Genomic DNA, 19,844 nt, shown 5'->3' with positions numbered 1-19,844 from the left:
TGAAATGACCTTAAGTGAGGCTGAATTCTTAGATGGTGTCTGGGCATAACTCAACTTCTAGATGTAAAAGAGACAAGCGTGAGAGAGAGAGAAGCACAGTGCACAGAGATTTCATGAGTTCTAACCGTTTAAAAGTCACACTGTCTATTGGGGAAAAAAAAAATCAAACAATAATTGTCCTTTTTCATGTTTTCGTGTGATGAGCAAATACAACCTGATTTCATGTTGCTGGCCTGCTGTTTTCATGTCTTATTGATCAAGGTGCCACATATTTGTAGAACACAGTAATGTTGGTTAACTTGCTGTGGAGGCTTAACCCTTCATCCAGCACCTCGAAATATCACAGAAATGCTAGAAATAACTTGTTTTATAGATGCATTTCTGATGAATGACTTCTGTCAGTGCTTACTTCAGTGACAAATGCATTGATGTACAATAAATGTCGTGCTGCAAAACAAACATTTCATAATACAGAGGAATTGTGAAATGTTAAGTTTGACACAGCTGTGGAGAGAGAGGCTGATATCAAAGAGATAAAATTAAAACAATGAAATACAGAATGACAATCCTGCAGTGGCTATTGGCTTTTTCTCTTCCTGAAATCCAACATCTTCATGAGAGGCTGATTTAAAGACAGAAAAGAATCAAACACAAAATTATATCAGCATTGATTGGAAGAGCGGTTCTGGTGTATTTAGTTAGATGTCTTGAGTTTATTATTTGTCATATTTAGCTCTTTTACTATTGAGCTGCCATGGTGAAGCAAACAGAACTCACTTAGTTTGAAACACTACACGCCATCAGTAGCAGGGACAGAGCCAGCTTGCCCGACCGAACATTAAAACATCCGGACCACCTGAGAATTAAATTGCCACCATGTACAAAGTGATAAAAAGTGGCGTTTGCAGAAAAAAATCCTTTTTGGCGTTTGTGTTGAAATTATCCGGGGTTCCAGGTACACTGTGAAGATCAGCAGAGATTGGAGTGGTGGGAACCTCAGGTAACCTACTCATCGATCTAACAACCCTTACTGTAACGCAACAAAGTGCTTGATGCTGTTCCTTTTATATTTTCTCTGAAACCACCTATAACATAGAAATGAATTATGGATCGTGAGTCACCCATGATATTTTCACGGGCTTGAGAGTGCTGAAGAAGTCATCTTCAGCATCAATATAAACACTGAAACTGGTTAGACTTGATAACCACATCGCAAAATAGCTGTTACAGCAACTTAATACTTCACATGATACTGTGAGCATCCCTGAGGAGAATAAACCAAGCTCAGTCATACTAATAGATGGCTGTGAATAGACAACGTGGCTCAGCCTGTTACGAATATGATAAAGCTGCACAAGTGGGGACAGGGTTTGACTTAGACTGATGATGAGCTTAGATTTAAAGTTATATTTTTACATCACAGGCCAACAGACAACAGACTTTTCCCACTGGGAAAAGATTGTTAATTTAAGTCTTTTAGAAGATGATTAACAGACCAATACATCTCCACTGTGACACGAAAAGTCAATACAACAGCCAGAGCTTTGACAACAAATCAGTTAACCGCGTCACTCACTGGCAACAGTGCTGTCCTCTGGAGTATTATGCTCCATTTCCATGAGCTACTGTTTCTCCCCAACTTGTTTTGCTATTCGCTGCACCTGTGCCGTGTGGAGAAGTCCACGTCCTTATATTCCCTCTACTGCAAAGTCCCACTGGTGTCTGCTCTGACTGAGCAGACAATAGTTAAGCGCTGGAATAAAATGGGGGTGGGGGGGCATTTCCAAGCTTCTAGCTTATCAGGACATTACAGGGACAGGAACAGACGTACTGATCTGTGACCTGGCACATATTCGCTTCTCATTTGCCTCCAAAGTTCTTGTTTATTTGACTAGGTCTTTGTGGAAATAAAAAAAAAAAAAATAACACTCACTGTAGAAACACAGATTTCTCCTCTTCTACTGTGCTTGTGCTAGAACGTCTCCTTGTCCCTGTGGGGTCAAGAGTGGAGCGGAGAATGCATTTTGTTTGGCTCTAAAAAGAATAGCTGTATGTAAAGTGGCTTGTTTTATAATCGTCTACAGGATTGACTAGATAAAATTATGTATTAAGGTTAATTAAATTCAACTGATTTCTAACTCAATTACAGTCCAAAGACAAATAAAATGTAATTAAAATGTAAATAAAACAATCAAAAAAACTATATGAGTTGAACCAGCAGTGCAATAATAGGATTAGACAATGTGAGATTTTTTGGCAACATTTTGAAACAAAGCCATACTCAGCCGCTAACATCTAATAGTGCACTTAATTAAGCTGATAGAGATGCACTTAGTGGCAAAGGTGGGATATCGTGTCCATCTTGTATCATGCAAGTACAGCTGGGTGAAAAAGTTTGAATTCTCTTCATTTGAAACCGCAAAAAAATTTGATTTGGTGGTTTTTTTTCATGAACATAATATTTAATGCATATTTAACTACTACACATATTTCTTTATCAGGAATCCTCAATATTTGTTACTTCAAATCATAAAGAACATTCGTACAGTACTAGCTGAATGTATATTGTTATTATTTTAGGTGTAGGATTACATTTACATGTATATGCCATTTCAGTGTAAGAGGATGCAAACTTAACCATAAACCTATCAGAATAAAAACGCACATTCAGCTACTACAAATGTTCTTCTATCAAGAACCCAAATGTTTGTACCATATTTTTTATTACGAATGAAACCATTTGCTAGTTATTTGATTAGTGATAAGTAATTTTCGAGTCATTTTCAGCCTCAGAAATCTAAATATTTGCTTAACTACTTGCTTGGGGATTGATACAGATTCAGTGCTAAAATAAGTCATTCTGGCAGCTGGAGTGAGTGTGTGTGTGTGGGACTAATTCAAAATAAACAACACCCAAGTTCATTGTAGAGAAGGAAGCTAACAGCAGGTGAAATGTGCCGTTTGTGGGTTTTAAAGTGTTCGGACAGCAGCACAGTGCTGTGGCATAGTGTGTTTTATCTGGCTTGGGATGCATGAACTTACCACAATGTTTTATGGGATTGTTGACAAAAAGAAAACATGTATTAAAAAAATGTATAAAAGATCACCAGATGTATCCTGCACAGCCACAATATAGTGAAAGATAAAGATTCCAATATCAAGACTATTTTCATTTACTGTCAAGCTCTGCTTAGTATGTCAGTTAGCTTGGGTGCCGTAAAAAAAAAAAAAAAATACACTGAGGCTGACATTACGTCTCACTGACAGCAAATTCAGCATGCACACACCGCACATGTACACACCTGCCACACAAAGTCTTTTAAATGCTGCTTCCAATCTCCAGGCCTCAGGCATGCTCTGCTGGGGATGTTCTCAAAATACACCCATCAATCATGTCGACGACAGCTACACCTGCCCCTCCTCACTACACCGCTCCCGACCGCTGCAGGAGTCTCAAGGTGAAGAAGGGCGCTGTGTCTCTTCGTCGATAATAAGTCACCTGTGGGACTGTACCCACAGTGAAAAGAGAAGAAAAACTTCTTGCATCCTGCAAAAATCACAAGATCTAGTATCTCTAAGGTGAGCTGGCTAAGAACACAGCACAGTGAACAGAAGAGATGACATCCCAAGGTGAAGAAGTTACACCTCGCACTGTAGCATCTACCTGGACTTAGCTGATGAAGTAATGGAGAAAGAAGCGCACGCACACACACACACACACACACACACACACACAAACACACTCCAGCTGTTTTTAGCTGCAGACGTGAGAAAAGAGAAGACGAGCTAGTAACACACCAGCCCTGCTCTTCCCCTGGGAAAAGGACAAGAAAGGAGCCCAGTTGTAGCCACTGAGCGACAATAATAAGTGCAAAGAGTTGCCCATGAAGCTCCTCACATGACCCAAATGTAATTACGCGTCTGCGTTTGTTGCTCTGTATTCACATGAATGCCGTCTGCAGGGATACACAAACGGGATTAAAATCCTTCCAAAGTTATAGTCCCTCTATCTGTCTACACTCATATACTGTAGATTCACTATTGTATGCGCTTAACTTCTGCAGATAAGACACTGTCATCTGATGAAACATGCTGAAATAGTGAGGAACAACATCTTACACTTTTGTCTGGCTTTAATTCACTTGTCAGGGGGATTCTCGTTACCTGCGTTAGCGTACCTGAGGTGGAAAACAGGCTGAATAAGTAAAGAATCAAGTGAGACAACAGCGGGACCTGCTCAATTTTCTTTTTACCCAGCCAACAAATATTTGGCAGAGCAGGAGGGAAAAAATAAAAAGCAACAACCAACTTCTAGAGGGCGAGAGTGGGGGGGATTAAAGCAAACAGCGAGGTTCTGTAAAGAGCCTGTCCTAGTTCTTTTTGTGTCTTCCAAAACAAAAAGAGCATACAAGAGGACAGGAGGGAGGGAGAGGGACAAAGATGGAGACGGAAGTAGAGAAAGGAGGTGAGAAAGATAGAGGCGGAGAGAAAGAGAAAGACGGACTTATGTAACAACAAGGCGCCTGTGATGTTAACTGCTTAGTCTTCACCAGAGCGTTCGCTCTTTAAACACACAGGAAAGAGTGGGCTAAACCCAACACGCATTTTTCTGGATATTTTGACAGAATCTGGTTAAATGTGTTGCAACTGTCTTTACACATAGGAGGAAACAAATTGTCTTCACTAGTGGTGAGAGTATTTACCAGAGAGCGTTGCTCTCTTAAGATACTCTGCTTGTGTATTTCCAGTTTATTATACTCCATATGTCGAGGGGAAATATTTTACACCACGTTCGTCTGACAGCTGGAGTTAAGATTTTACACCCAAAACCTACCGTGAGCTGAAACCAAACCAATGATTTTGATGTACATATTGTAAGGAAAATTCAAATAAAATGTATTAAAGAACCTGTAAGCAAAGATGTCATACTGCCACAGTTACTTAGGTGCAGGATCTACATTTTGCTGAGTGTCTCCCTACATGCTTAGAGTCCCCTTAATACAACACTCCTCTTCATCCTGCTATCAGCCTGTTGTTCCGTCACAGCTCACAGACTCCACCCTGCGATCCTGTTAGTGCTTATCAGAGCAAGGCTGAGGTTCAGACACACACACACACACACACACACACAAACACACCTTCTGCACCAATCAATACCAAATTTACAGAGGCAGCATTTCTCTTCCTAACTGAGCTCAGCTCTCAGGAGTGTCTGGTGCCAACAGGTTGTGGATGCTTGGTGTGAGCAGCAGTCGTTTGATATTACTGCTTACACTGTGCTGATATAGTGGAAACATACTTATTTTTTTAAACCTGAAAAGGCCAAACATCCTAATCATATTTACTGTTTTATCCAACAATCACACAGATATTTAAGACATCAACAGACAGGTAGAACCTCAATTCCAAAAAAGTTGTGAATAAATACATTTTGCAAATCTCATCAACCCATATTTTACTCACAATAGAACATAAACAACATAACAGATGTTGAAACTGAGAAATTTTCACAATTTCAAAGATAATATTTACTCATTTTGAATTTGAAGGCAGCAACACACCTCAAAAATAGTTGGAACAGAGGCAACAAAAGGCTCGAAAAATAGTTATTGCAAATCAAAAGCAAATGGAGGAGCAATTGACGACTAATGAGTTAAATGGCAACAGGTCAGTAACATGAGGCAGAGCCTCTCAAATGTAAAGAGGCAGAGGTTCGCTATACTGCGACAAACTGTGGCAGAAAATGTCAGAAAATGTTCCTTAGGGTAAAATTACGACGATGTTGAAGATCCCACCATCTACAGTAAATAATATCATCAAAAGATTTAGAGAGCCAGGAGGAATTTCTGTGCGCAAGGTACAAGGCTGAAGGTCAAAACTGGATGAAAGACTGCATTAAAAACAAGCAGGATTCTGTACTGGACATCACTGCATGGGCTCAGGGACACTTCCAGAAATCACTGTCTGTCAACACAGTTCACTGTGCTGTCCACAAATGTAAGTTAAAGCTGTGTCCTGCATCGAAGAAGCCATATTTGAACAAGACCCAGAAACACTGCTGTGTTCTCTAACCCCCCTCCCTGATGCCATCAAATACAAAATTTGCTAATATTTTTTATGAAATGGTAAAATGTCTCAGTTTCCACATCTGATATGTTGTGGTGTTCTATTGTGAATTAAAATATGAGTTGATGAGATTTGCAAATCATTGAGTTCTGTTTTTATTTACATTTTAGATCTTACCATCTTTTTCGGAATTGGGGTTGTACATACTGAACAACATGAGCAAGTATTGTACTTACTGATTAGTAAGAAATGTACTGTGATTAGATATTTCACAAGAAGTCCTCTGGGATTCTCTGGCAATTTGGACATCAACACACAGAATTAGAAAAGAAAAGCTATCAAGAACTAATCACCCAATGTTTAATGCCACCACACACCGTATAAATGTTTTAATAGGAGTATGTTTCGTTTTGTTCATGTTAGAAAATCTGTTTTTGCCAATTTTATTATATTTTCAAGTAAACTGTCTAAAGCTGCCTATATGTTGGACATTCAGTTACAACAGAAAAAGCCACTTAATCCTCTACTTCAGAGGTTCCCAGACTTTTCCATGCCAAAACCAACTAAATGGCATCGGCTTCGGTCCAGGGCCCCATTTCGCTAGATGTCCTAAAACCCACTGTTAAACCTAAGGCAACTACATGTAATGCAAAGAGTATTTTAATAAGTTAGATCTTAAATAGAACTATCAATTAGAAAAATAAACTTAATTATAATTTGAATTTAGGATTATTAGCATAATTAAACTGAAAGGTGTTACTTTTAACTGTAGACATTCAGTGCATTTACATGGACTTAAGTAACCATGAAGAAGAAGATGGTCTGGTTCACCTGCAGCCATAGGTGCTGTATGTCAGGTCGCATCAGAGGGACATACGATCTATAACTTGTGGGTGTTTAGGTTGCAGAACCGTAGCAAAAACAGCGCTAACAGACGAAGTGATCATAAAAACAGCCTTATTTGTGGCCCTACTCATTACTGTCTTCTTAGCTCCTTTGCGAAGCTGCTCAAAACGCCATTTCACCCATTTGTCTGTCCTTCTGTCCACACACCTTATTCTTGTGTTGGCATCAATATGCACACAAACAAATCCAATAGCAAAAATCACAAAACAGACACAGTCTTTTCTCTTCCGTTATGTCGGTTTATTTCAAACTATAGTCCTTCTACCCAGCTCTACTGCTTCCGTGTCCAGAACTTAGCTGATAAATCCCTTCTGGGTGTCACACATACAGAAAAGACAAAAGTGGAGGTTGGGAGGCAGGATGAGGCTGAAAGAGATAGATGACACACTCGTGTATATGTAAGTTCGTCTCTAAATGCTCGCCAGCATTGATATTCATCCCTCTCCTTTCTTTTTAGTATTTGTCGTGTGTGTGTGTCTGTGTGTGTGTGTGTGTGTGTGTGTGTGTGTGTGGGTGGGTCCGCATCTCTCTCGGTAGGATAAAGAACTCTTTGTAACCTCCAGTCTCTCTGGACCTGGGCTTTAAAGACACATATCACAGGGCTTCCTGTCCATAGCGACCAGGGTTGAGACGCACATGAACACTGTCACTGCATAACCTCTAAGAAATCTAAATGCTAAACAAAAATCAGAAAGAGCTCCTTTAATGAACTACATTTTTGAATAAAAGTAAGCTCACTGTGCTTCTCATCAGATCAAGGATTAACGTTTTTTGCTGTGGGCAACCTGTATAATTAAAAAAATCAATTCGAAAAGCAGCAGAGAGCAAAAGAAGAGGAAAACTAAAAAACAGAGACGCAGTACTCACCATCTTCTTTGCATTCCTCGGGCGGCTTTGCCTTCTTGGCTAGCCTCGGGTCCAGCCACGATGTTGTCTTGGTGTTGTGGCTGTGAAGAGACGACAGAGAGAGAGTGAGGGGGAGTGAGAGGGAGTGTTATAGATGGCGCGAGAGAGGAGACTTGGCAGAAAGAGAGAAGGAGGTTGTTGGATACTTAATTCAGCAGGGTAGTCATTTCAGAGAGGAAAGATGTGTGTCTGCTGGTGAAAAGGTGATGAGAGACGGGGAAAAAAGCTTTAGGTTAAGAAATTAGCAATCAATACTTTTAATTTGCTTACTGTCCCTCACTAGCAGATCGTGAAAAAGACGAGGGAAGGGGGCAGAAAAAGACCGAGGGGTGACAGAGAGGGTGATGGAGGGGAACAGCTGTGGGCTGGGCAGATTCATCCAGAGCCTCAGGCACAGAGCTGGATGTAGATCAGATATGCTGATGTGCCAGGGAAAGACGATGCATCCCCAAAGCTCATCTGAGGCCCTGGAGCCACAATGACCTCCCTTCATGATGTCAGAAGAATAGTAGGGAGGGGGAGGGCAGGGCAGGTGTAGAAAGAGCATTCATTCGAAAAAGAAAAAAGAGATGCAGGAACAAGTCGTCCTTCCCTCTTTTCAGCTTATTTGCGGATGGGGATTTACAACAACAATGTACAGTCAGCTAGAATTACTGCTTCACGTATGCAAGTCTTTCCAGACTCGTGTTTGATTCAGCTCATTCATGGCTGCAAGCCGACGTTTGCGTCAGATGGAAGGATATTCCCTCAATATTGCATTAATGAGAATGGGGCAAATGTAGGGTCATACTGACTCTGGGTCTTTGACCAATGAACTCAGAATAGTTCATCAAATGTTAGTAAAACATTTCATGGCAATGGAGACAATTCAGTCCGGACCAAAGTGACAGATGGAGAGAGACTGAAATCCCTTGAACTAAGAGCACATGTAGCAGAAGTAGGAGATTAGGGTCCACATCAAATACTGAACCAATTAAAGTGCATTTAAAAAGTAGTTTTGATTCTTTTCCATTTACATGTCCTTCTCCTATTTCTTTCTCCTCCTCCTCTTTCCTGTCCTCCATTGCCTTCTAACACTATTTATAGTATGAAAAATCTACTACTCGTCTGTCTTTCTTGTCCTCCGTCTCACCTTCTCTTTTTCGAACCGTTACTATTTTAATCGCTATCACTTTTCCCTCCACCCCTATCACCCTTCTTTTTTTTCCTTTCTTCTGCCGCCTCACTTCAAGGGTTGTAGATAAACGAATTGATCTCATATGGAGGCCAATCAAAGGCAAGCATCCTCTTGGCAACTACTATCACTTTGCCACAGCATCACTTACGCCTAGAAAAAAAAAACACACACAAATTCCGAGGGCTAACTGCATTAGTTGTGTAAAGTGCTTGATGGATGTGGGAGCATGAAGTTTCTCTGTTTGGGGGAGGAGACGTGGTGATTTGTTTTCAGTGGAAGGAATTAAAGTAGGCCTCTGTGGCCCATAGACACAGAGAGGCAACATGTGCCTGGCTGCATGACAACACTGTTTCATTTCTTAGTATAGCGTTGCTGTGCAGCATCTACCAATTTGGGCTTCATTTAAGCGCGTTGGGATTCAGTCGAGGATGTGGAGACGTTTTGCCTAATTACCAAAACGATTAAATGTAGCAATACAAACGTAACAGTCTCCCCTTATGGCTACATTATTTAAACCTGTGTCCACATACATGAACGTACAATTCCCTCCACACCACTGCAAAAACACACTACAGCTTCATTATTCCGATGAAAGGAAAACTCACCTCCATAGTTTTACTGCAGCTGTTAAAAAGCTAAAAACGCCAATGAATTAAACTTTAGAACTTGCATAATAGAGTTCTGTACAGTAAGAGATTTATGCCACCAAGAATCGATTATGGTCTGTGTGTGCATGTTAATGTGTGTGCAAAAGGGAAATAACGTAGTAATTTACCTGGTTACCTGACTTTAATAAATATCAGTACGTAAGATATGCTGAAAGCAGAGACTGACTGGATGGGACGCGCAATTATCATTGTTTTGGACACAGTTAGATTTCTCCTATTAAAGCCAATAAAGATGTGAACACGGAGGGACAACTATCACCACTGAGGGCTAGAGAGCTACAGCAGCACTGCGGTAAGCCAGGTAATCTTACTATGTTGTTATCTGCACATTTTACCGTATTATTATTTTGCTATATTTCATACGAATGCACATTTAAAATGTACATTTTTCTGTGCTGAGCTGCTGTTGTCCTGCTACATGTTTTTAAAAAGAGCTGTCAGTGAAAATCTTTTGCTTGGTGACGTATTAAAGAATTTAAGCGAAATTTCGGTGACAAACAGAAAAGTAAAAGAGAAACTTTTTTTTGAAAGGTAATGTCTGCATGAACATTCACAAACAGTTTTATATTCTGCAGGGACGTTCTCTCAGTGGTCTGTCAAAACCGGTGAAAAAGAGCTACGTTAATATTTTTTTCAGTGAGGGTTGTTTTATGAACTTCCTCACTACTTACTGTAGGCTGTGTCAGTTCAGGTAGACACATTAGTGAGACTACCAAATACTAGTCCTAGGGTTAGCAGTGGCAGCTAGTAAGGCTAAAATATTCACTTTTTAAAAATACACGTTATTAAAATACATACCACATCTATGGGGAATGCACTGTATGTCATAAGACAGATAGAACGTATAAAGAAGGAAAGAGAAAAGAGAGACGCTGAGGTTGTTAGAGAACACACCATGCAGAAGGCAGATCCAGTTATTTACAGAATATAGGTCAACAAACATAAAAGCATACGCAGACTTATTCCTTTTTGTTAGTTTTACATAGTTTAATTTGTTTTTTCCTCCATGTTAAAAATCATAGATGTTATTGAATTTCATGACATGGACATGACACATTTTATGATGACCGGTGTTAAATGTAAGCGGGACACTTACTCTATGAAGTAGACTTCTCCTTTTTCAGTGTAAGCCATCTCCCAGTTGTCAGGCAGTGGCCCGAGCTCATCATTCTCCTCTGGTTTGGGCACCGCATTCTTTGGGGACTGTCCGTCATCTTGGGGCACCTCGGTGGTGGCCTCCGCTCGGTCGCTCTGCGGAGCGATGTCCCCCGAAGCATCTGTGCTCTTGTCCTCATTTTCGCTCGACTCTGAGGTGACGAAAGTGCAAGAGGAGTCGGACATTATCGCTCAGGGAAGAGGAGAGGAGAGCGAAAGACAAGGGGGGTGAAGATGGGAGAATGGATGGATTGAGAGTCAGTCTTTGGGTAGATATAGAGAAAAAGGAAAATGTGGATTAGAAACAGGTGGGGAAGAAGTGACTCAGGGATGAGGAACAAGGTGAATGGAAGAATGAGTGAGGAATGATTGAGGTTAACAAGACAGAAAGACCAGAAAAGTAGAGGAGACAATACACGGTGAGAGAGAATCAGGCTGTGATGCCCTGGTTTGAGCTGTATTAGTGTTTGAATATGTTAGAACGTGAAATATGGTGCCTGTGGAAGAAAGACGGATGAAGGAGAGTGGTGGGGGGAGAAGAGAGAGCAGGGGCCTGAGAGATCGTCTTTGAGAGGGAAAGAGTTGCACAGCCGTCAAAGCTCTGCTGGTTCCCCTTCAGCTCTGCGGGTCAACAAACAGTTTGTCCATCTACAGAGACAAAACTCCTGCTGAGCTGAGCGCAGCAGCCCACTTAAACACCTAACGTGGCTCACTGAGCAGCCCACGGCCTGAAGTCATCAAGCATCCAATATCGCTGATTGCAACTACGGTTTGGATACAGTAAAAATGTTCTCGCTCTACTCAAGATGGTGAGTACGAGCCCAAAACCACATCTAACATCATGATTCCGGATTTTAGCTAATTTCTAGACAATGTTGTTTGTTTAAAAACAGTAGCTTGATTAATTTTCGTAATGTGCTTTAAAACACCACTGCACATCCCAAATCTTAATTAAGTCTGTTAAGATTTATTTCACCGTCTCAGTTTGTGGCAAAGTGAAGAGTTAGTGCTTTCTACAATACAGTATTTGCTTTTATTAAGGTCACAAGAAAAAGAGAAACGAGTTTTGCAATTATTAATTTCACACATGCACAGACCCACAGAAGTGGGAGCCCAAACACTGAGAAAGTAAAATCAACGTGAAAGAAAACAAATGTGAAATAACCTCCAAATGCCTACTTTTAGCAACTACTCTTGTTTTTGAATTTTCTTTTCTTTTGCTACTGGTTTTTCGTGGTCAGATGATTGTTTGTTTATGTATTGTTACATTTTCACCTTAAATTTTCTTTTCACATTTGCAGAATCTCTTTTACCTTGAATTGAGAACCCTTTCTTTTCCTTCTTATTCTGTGAGGCACCAAAGGATGTGAAGAAAATTATAATAAAACACTAATGTCATTATTATTCTACATGATGCACAATGAAATCTAAGATTATTCTTATTATTTTGTGTCTGTATTTTCCTTGCAAATTAAAAATCCTACCTTGTCTGAATTCCTTGCGGTAGGAAAACCAAAATCTCATCCTTTAAGCGAACCTTTCCAGAACACTACAATGACCTAAAGACTGTGCAAATGCCCCAAAAATGACAACTGGTTACCTATACGTTAATTCATACAAAGTAAGTGTAGGCACTAACTAGGACTGAACTATTTGAACTATCTGCTCTGACTGATGCTGTGTTTTGAGAGCCTCTGCTGTCCTGGGGATATAAAACCAGCTTAGAAAGTCACAGGACCCAAGCATGGTTTTGGATTTTGAATCACAAAAATCCAACTCATAATGCCTCTTTTATAATTGTCCTTTCATGTGATCACGGGAATTCATTCAAACGGGTTCGTGTGGGACTGTGTTCGTGTATATTTAGGGGTGTTTGTGTGCATATTTGGATGCTTTTACAATGCCAAACAATAAAAGGAACGTTCAGATGTGTCATTGTCTGTACCATATTCTGAGTGTTGTTACTGAGTGCAGACATCTGTACAAAGAAATGTCTTTGAACAACCTCAAAAGCGTTTGGCCTCGCACACAACATTTTAAACGTCATTTCTGACTATTTTGAGCCTCACAGAGCAGACAGCAATAGCTTGGACAGGGTTGATTCACAAGTGAGAACACTTACTAAAAATGTCCTTGTTGATTTTTGAAGAGGCCGCAGGCTTCTGTTACATTGGAGAGCAGAATGTATAGGCCCTATGGCTGTCTGGGAAGAGACAGTGCCTAATAACGATACCTAATGAATCACATTCTACAGAGCAATGGCACCAACGCTTTAATCATAAACAGTCTGGACTGCCGAGGAAATCAATGACCGTGAGAGTGGATTTTAATTTACAGTTAACATATTATGTCATTAAAATGCATATGAAGATATTTGTGTAACCAATTAAAAAGCGATAATCTGCCATAAAGTAATTATCCAAGAAATCCATGTAAAAGCAATCTGTTACCGTCTCTGTTTCCAGGCAACCACGGCCATAGACGAGTGTGTCTGTGACCGAAACTCCTGCAGTTTAGCCTGACCCAGACTGTGACCTCAGACCCAACTGGCATGACACACTTGTGTTTCTGTTGCGGTCGTTATCGGGGCTGACCTGGGGTAACAGCTACACCGTTGCCGTTGACAACAGGCCTCTCCTCTTCCTCCTCCTCAGGTGGCTCGATGCTGGCTTTTTCCATGTTGCTGACCGACTTGTTACGCCTCCTCTTGCCCTCAGAGCTGGGTCTGGCGCCCGGCAGCAGCTGGTCTGTTACATTCAGCAGCAGAGCGCTAGGCTCGACCGGAGGCTTCGGGGTGCCGTAAAAGTTATCTACAACAGACAGACAAACCAAACTGAAGTCATATTTTATGCTATGTTCTAGCATGTTATATATTCCTTGTGGGTGCAATGTCTGTTCCAACAACACATGTCTATTATTATATGTATATTATATTTTCTACATGTGTCTATTCAACATGTAGAACATGTAGATAAAAGACTCGGAATCACACCATTGCCCCTGCTGTACGAGTCCCCAAATGATCCACAACTGTTTAAACCTTGGTTTGAATCATGAGCCTTTAGGTCTGGAATTTAACGCTCTCTCGAGTGAGTTTTTAGTGCATCTAGTCTATTATTATTCTTATTTAAGTTAAAGCCCCACTGTGGCCAAGCAGAGCCTCACATCAGCATGGTTGGCTGAAGCTAAATTCACTGCACATAAGGTGCGTTTAAAGCTGCACGGCAAAATTGGGATTTGAGTGAAAAGTGGTCCACAGAGAAGAAAAGAAGGTAATGATGGAAAGAGGTTTGTGACTTCACCCTCCGCCACGGGGACAATGAGGTGTCCTGTGCACTTGATTTGCAGATCCATGTCAAAGCAAGCTCATCCATGAACACACAAGCTGAGGCTCATCATGTTGCTACAGCATCCAGAAGAATTGCAACAAAGCAACAAATATTTCCAAACTAAAACATTATCCGAAATCCATTTCACTCATTTCTGGAGGATAGTTGTTGTTGCTGAATTCATCCAACTTCTTCCATCAGTTACAAGACCAAGCACACATCTTTTGGGCAAACTGTTTGACTGGCTTAAACTGCAAAATCACTGTATGACTAATCTGTAAGTTTCGGTCTCTGGTCAGAGCCAACTACCCACCTCAGGGAAATGCAGTATTTTACTTGGCTGACTTAAAGTCTTCGATGTTGATTTTACATTGTACTGTCCTTTGGTCTGCCTGCTGGCAGCAGCCCAGTGCCACTGACAGTCTCCATCCATCATTATGAAAACCTCATGAATTCATGTTTGGGGATTTAGGCACTTTTTTCCCTTCTTATTACAAGAGTCACTGTCAAGATTTTGTTTTATGGACGCATTTCGACCAAAAGGTATAAAAATGATAAAAAGTCCTGAAATTAAAAACAAAAGAATTCAAGAATATAAGAGTTTTATTTTAATACTTTGACTAGAACAAACAAAATGCAATTCACATTCTTTGTACTGCAGTAGCAGCAGAAACCTCGGCAGTGGATATCACACAACAAAAGCAAATGAATCTGTGTGAGGTTAAGTGGGAGTTTGTGTTTTTTATAGGTGAACAATACCAACAAATCAAAAGGTTACTTTTTCCTCTGCTGTGCTAAGGAATGTGTGCACCTCTCAAGCACCTCTCAAGTGGAATAACTGCAACAATGGACCGCTGTTTTTTAAATTCTAAGACATGACAGGGTTTTCTTTTCATGTAACAATGGGACGTCTTTGTGCTTGACACACAGATGCTGGAGCGAGGTGTTGAATAACGATGTTTGGACACCAAATGCATAAAAAATAAAAAAAAAACAATTTTAGGTTTTTGTGGTTACTACCATGGCAGAAAACCAGTTTCAGTCACAGTGTAGGTCTGGAATAGTTCATATAAGGTTTGCTATTAGCTATTAGACTCACTAAAGGGCCCCTGGTACAGTAGAAGGATGAGACATGAGAAGATACACACAGATTAATAATCTCTGGCAATTATTATTGCACTAGAGTATTAGAGACAAACTCCAACTGCAGGGGGACACGAAAAATATTCAGAGTAATTAAAAAAAAATGTTAGTGTCTCCCTCTGTACTGTGAAAGCCAATCGAAACATTACATTCACGTCCTGGAAAACACGAAGGCTGCAGTAAAAACAGAGCAAAGGAGCTGTAAAAAGATTATGGGGACTGTTGGGATTAAAACCTGCGAACCACAGACACAAATCCTGGAGCCTTAACGAGCTGAAGATTTGCCTCTGAGAAGAAAGTATTCTCCACATGTGAACTTAAACAACCCGCAGCATCACAGAAACCTGAACTTTGAAGTTCGAATAAGTGGTGGAACTGCTGTCACATCTGACATCCACACTGGTTTTAGTCGCTCCTACATGCTGTCTTACGACAGAGAAAAAGACATGACAAGTCTCAATTAACAAATCCACAAAACTAGAAAAAGAAAATAGGCCCTTTCTAAGCATGAAAAGCCAAGGTGATTACATTTTGTTCCATGGTTTTAATACTTTTCATAAGGGAAGAAAAACAGAGGGCTTCATTTGCCTGCATAGACAGTAAAAGCACCTTTAACAGACTGATTCTGACATTAAAGGAACATTTCAGCATATATCAAACTTTCTTACTTCCCACACATGTGGCCTTCAGGTTACATGGCTTATGCTAATACAAGGATACGTAGGAAAAAAATTAGCTAATGCATTAAAATATGTCTACTCGTTTGAAACACTTGTAAGACAACCCGTGCTTCTTACCATTGTGCAGTGGTACAAAACACCCAGTCACCAAAGCTTTAAGTTATTGCACAGCTAACAAAAAAAAATAAATAAATAAAAGCCACAGTTTTACAGTTAGATTTTGATGAATTCAGAAACAATGGTGCAGTGTTTAGTTACTAATTGCACCAGTCAAATGTTCTCAGTTTGCCACATGTCTGAGAAATGCCTCTAACTGGATTTCTATAACCACAGAGGCTGAACAGGCCTGGAGGGGAAAATACCACCCATGTCATGATTTCATAAGACCTGACATGCATCTACATGGAATGCATTGCAACTTATCGTTAATTTGAACTTGCAAATTAAATTGTCCTTCTCATTTTAATTCTTCTCCCTGTCTTTTAGTCTGAAGCAGCCATCTAATTTTTCAGCAAGGCTGCAAAATGTGCAACTTAAACACTTTGAAGGATAAACTATTGTTATGTCACTGTTATGTCTCTAAATACACCAGCTGGTTTAACCCTCTCTCCTCTGTGCTGTACACCTCCACCAGTCCAGTAGGTCCAGTAGGTGACATGTTTCTTCATCACCAAACATGTCTACAGGGAAAATCAGCTGTTTTCAAAGGGAGGAAAGACAATATTTCCTTGGTTTGAAGTTCATATTGTTAAACGTTTGATAAAAAAACAGGCACAGCCCCTGGAAGGAGGAGCCCTGCTGACATCTCACACCCTCAGCAAATTGAGAAAAAAGGAAAATATTCTTTGGATCCAATGTTGAAGTAATTAAAACTGACAGTGTTGTTAATGCATTAACCTCCAGAATGTGCTTTATGTTCTGACACTCTGATGCCTGTGTTTTAGGTACTAAGCTAAACCTAATGCAAAAGTCCTGAAGTGAGAGCTTCTGGTTTTTACAAATCCATCTCACCACTGCGTTCCTCTTAAATTTCACCTTCCACATCTAATTGGCTATTAAATTACTAATATATATAAAACGCTGAATGATGGCTCAGAAACCATGAAAAAAAACAAAACATGTCTCTCTCCCTGTGGAAAGCAGCTCAAGTCACCAAAAGGATCTAACATTGCTTCTGGCAACCGACTGTTAAATTGGCCATCTGCAATTTTTTCTCTGTCCTGCAGTAGTGACAGGCCAACAGAGACTGGAGTCAGGTGGGAGAGTGGAAAGTTAGCTGCGTTATCTCTATAATAGCAGTGGTCTCCTAAGAGTTGGAGGTGGCCAGTGGTTTCAAATCTAAACCTCTGGGTTTTCTGACCAGAGAAGAGAGGGGACAGAGAGTCTGTTTGTTTTGATTAGGCAACTGAAGAGTCACAGTAGCTCAAGCTCAAGGACTGAGCCAAGACAGAGACAGCAGGAAGGTATTGCATAGATGTGTGTGTGTGTGTGTGTGTGTGTTATTTTCTCTTCATTCAGAATCTATAGAAGACTCCTTTCAATCTCTTTCATAAATGATGAAAACCTCGTCTCCACCAAGCCAAAAGATGGATTCACGGAAGTGAGGGTGTGTGTGTTTGTGTACATGGAGAGTGATGAGCACTGTCTCAGCATTCATTCAAACTGCTGTCACCTGCATAGAAAAATGCCTGGTGTGCCACACTGAACTACCAATTCCGTAAAAAAAGAAAAGAAAATATTGAGAAATCACAAAGACGAACGACCTGCAATCACACGGGTTGTTAAGCATGAGTTAACTAAATCCTTACCTTCATATGTTCCACTCTCTAGCAGGGCTCCACTTTTCTCCAATTCCATAAACCGGTCAACGGTCACGAAATTATAATCCACCCCTGGGACCTCTCCTTCCTTGGGCTGCCTGGTTGTGCCTGCAGGAGATAAGAGAGAAGAGTTAGTGCTGCTGGAGCTGTGAACGCCTCATCACTGCTGAATGAGAGGAGACTTTGTGAAGGTTTCAGAAAAGTTTGGAACATAGCAGCACTGAAACACACTGACCTCCAGCCAACTCTAAGTGCCCTCTTTGTTCCATTTTGTCCTTTTTGTCTCGTAGCAGAGAGTGAATGTTTGAGCAGTGTGCTTTCAGTGCGGGCGCTGTTTCAGCAGCTAAGTGATGCAATTTGGACACCGGGAGAAGAAATCAAGTCAATTTGCATGGAAACTGACAGCAAGTCGAGGACTCCCTGACAGGAGCCACAGTCCTGCCAGCTGACTCCCAGACTAAATAATGAAAATATTTTACCCAGTAATAGCAGCATTTTAAGTCAAGTTCACCGACAGGACAATCATCTCTGTTGCAGTTCTTAAAACACAGTGGGTCAAAGTGTGCTGATGTTTAACTGAGGTACAAATGACTTCCTAAACACTTTCTCATCACGGTGGGCTAATTAGAGTCGTTAAACTGATCCTGGCTGTGATAACACGCAGGCGCTGTACCCCTGAGGTGCTCAATGGGCTTCACTTCTGAGCGAGGAGCCTCTAAAACACACTTGTTATACTCTCACTATGGCATGTAAAGTATCCATCTGTTAGCAACAACTGTGCCACTGATCACCCCTGGTAGGTGGTGCAGTGTGATGTGGCTTTAAAAAAAGGCGACCGGCCAAAAGTATGCGGGTCTATGTTTTGAACACTGATTATCACACTTTGAATTATACCAACAGTGAAATGAGCTGGTCTTAAGACTACACACTGGGAACAAAATGGGGACGTTTAAGTTCCCAGAGGAGGACATTGTTTGTTTTCCTTGGTTGGCTAAGAAAATATGAAGGGGTGGGTTTGGCTGTCGCTCTTCATCCTACAGTCCCCAAAGGGATCGGTGCACTTCAAACTAAGGATGAAACATAGTTGTCGTGTAGTCTGTAAAAAACATTTCTTTGATACTTGTATAGAATTTGTCTAATAATTCTTTAACCTGCTTCCTGACAGGTGCCATTCAACTTGCTTGACCTTGACCTATAGTTAACAATAACAGCATTTCTGGTCTTAGAAGTCACACATGCTTAAAGTATGGGTCTCGTGTTGACACCAACTTAAGCACTTGTTGGAGGCTCAAACAGCACCTCTGGAACATGGGTGACAGCTTCAGACAACTGTGTTTGGAACTGAAACAACTGGACAGCTGCGCCGTCCTCACACAGCAACTTCTATCACTTTTTCATATTTACAGCCAAGAACAATAACACGAATGACTGTATGTGCTTACTGGTACCTCTGCTGGAAGCCATTTGGAAAAAACATCTGTGCACTGGACTAGCTTATTTAGAGTAAATCCCAGGCTTATTCCTGAGCCAGGCTTTAATTCGTGCAGAATGTAGTTAGATATTGTTTCGAAGAAATAATGTTGTTTTCCCTGAAAAATACATTGTCTGGATAGCAGCAAATATTGCTACAAAATGGATGCTGTTTTCCGAACAGTCTCGTCAGACTTCCACTTCCCTTCAGTGCTTTTTAAATGAGCTTGAACTCAGAGCAGGTGTCCACATTTCTGGTTTCTGGTTTCTTTGCATGCACATTAAGGACTTTGCTGAAAAACAGCAACACACCCTCAAACGTAGAGGTTTGATTGAAGTTTGACCACTGAAAACAAGGGCCTGCAGTACTTATCTGAAGAATCCTTTTCCAGTAAAGATGCCTTAGCCTAGGATTTGTTGGCTAATGGGTTAAAGCACTATCCCTAATGAGGAGGAGAAGCAGAAGAAGAAAAAGAAAAATCCTAAACTGTTATCCTTTTTCAAATGAGTCTTCTAAAGTCTTC

At 40.7% G+C, this 19,844-nt stretch overlaps 1 protein-coding gene across 14 annotated transcripts in view; it reads right to left on the bottom strand.

Annotated features, from left to right (window-relative positions):
* magi2a (membrane associated guanylate kinase, WW and PDZ domain containing 2a) overlaps window positions 1–19,844 on the bottom strand; it is a 187,037-nt gene that overhangs the window by 49,722 nt on the left and 117,471 nt on the right. For 12 of the 14 annotated variants that reach the window (XM_067491141.1, XM_067491139.1, XM_067491140.1 and 9 more), the window contains exons 3-6: window positions 17,839–17,958; window positions 13,473–13,688; window positions 10,820–11,030; window positions 7,840–7,919 (exon numbers count right to left, since the gene is read on the bottom strand). In XM_067491141.1, the coding sequence (XP_067347242.1) occupies window positions 7,840–7,919; window positions 10,820–11,030; window positions 13,473–13,688; window positions 17,839–17,958 (627 nt within the window). The other 2 variants (XM_067491132.1, XM_067491138.1) reach the window with 2 other exon arrangements.

Source organism: Channa argus, chromosome 21 (assembly GCF_033026475.1).
Source record: "Channa argus isolate prfri chromosome 21, Channa argus male v1.0, whole genome shotgun sequence".
NCBI classification, from domain to species: Eukaryota; Metazoa; Chordata; class Actinopteri; order Anabantiformes; family Channidae; genus Channa; species Channa argus.
Note: the sequence above shows the minus strand (reverse complement) of the source record. Positions and strands in the feature narration are given on the sequence as shown.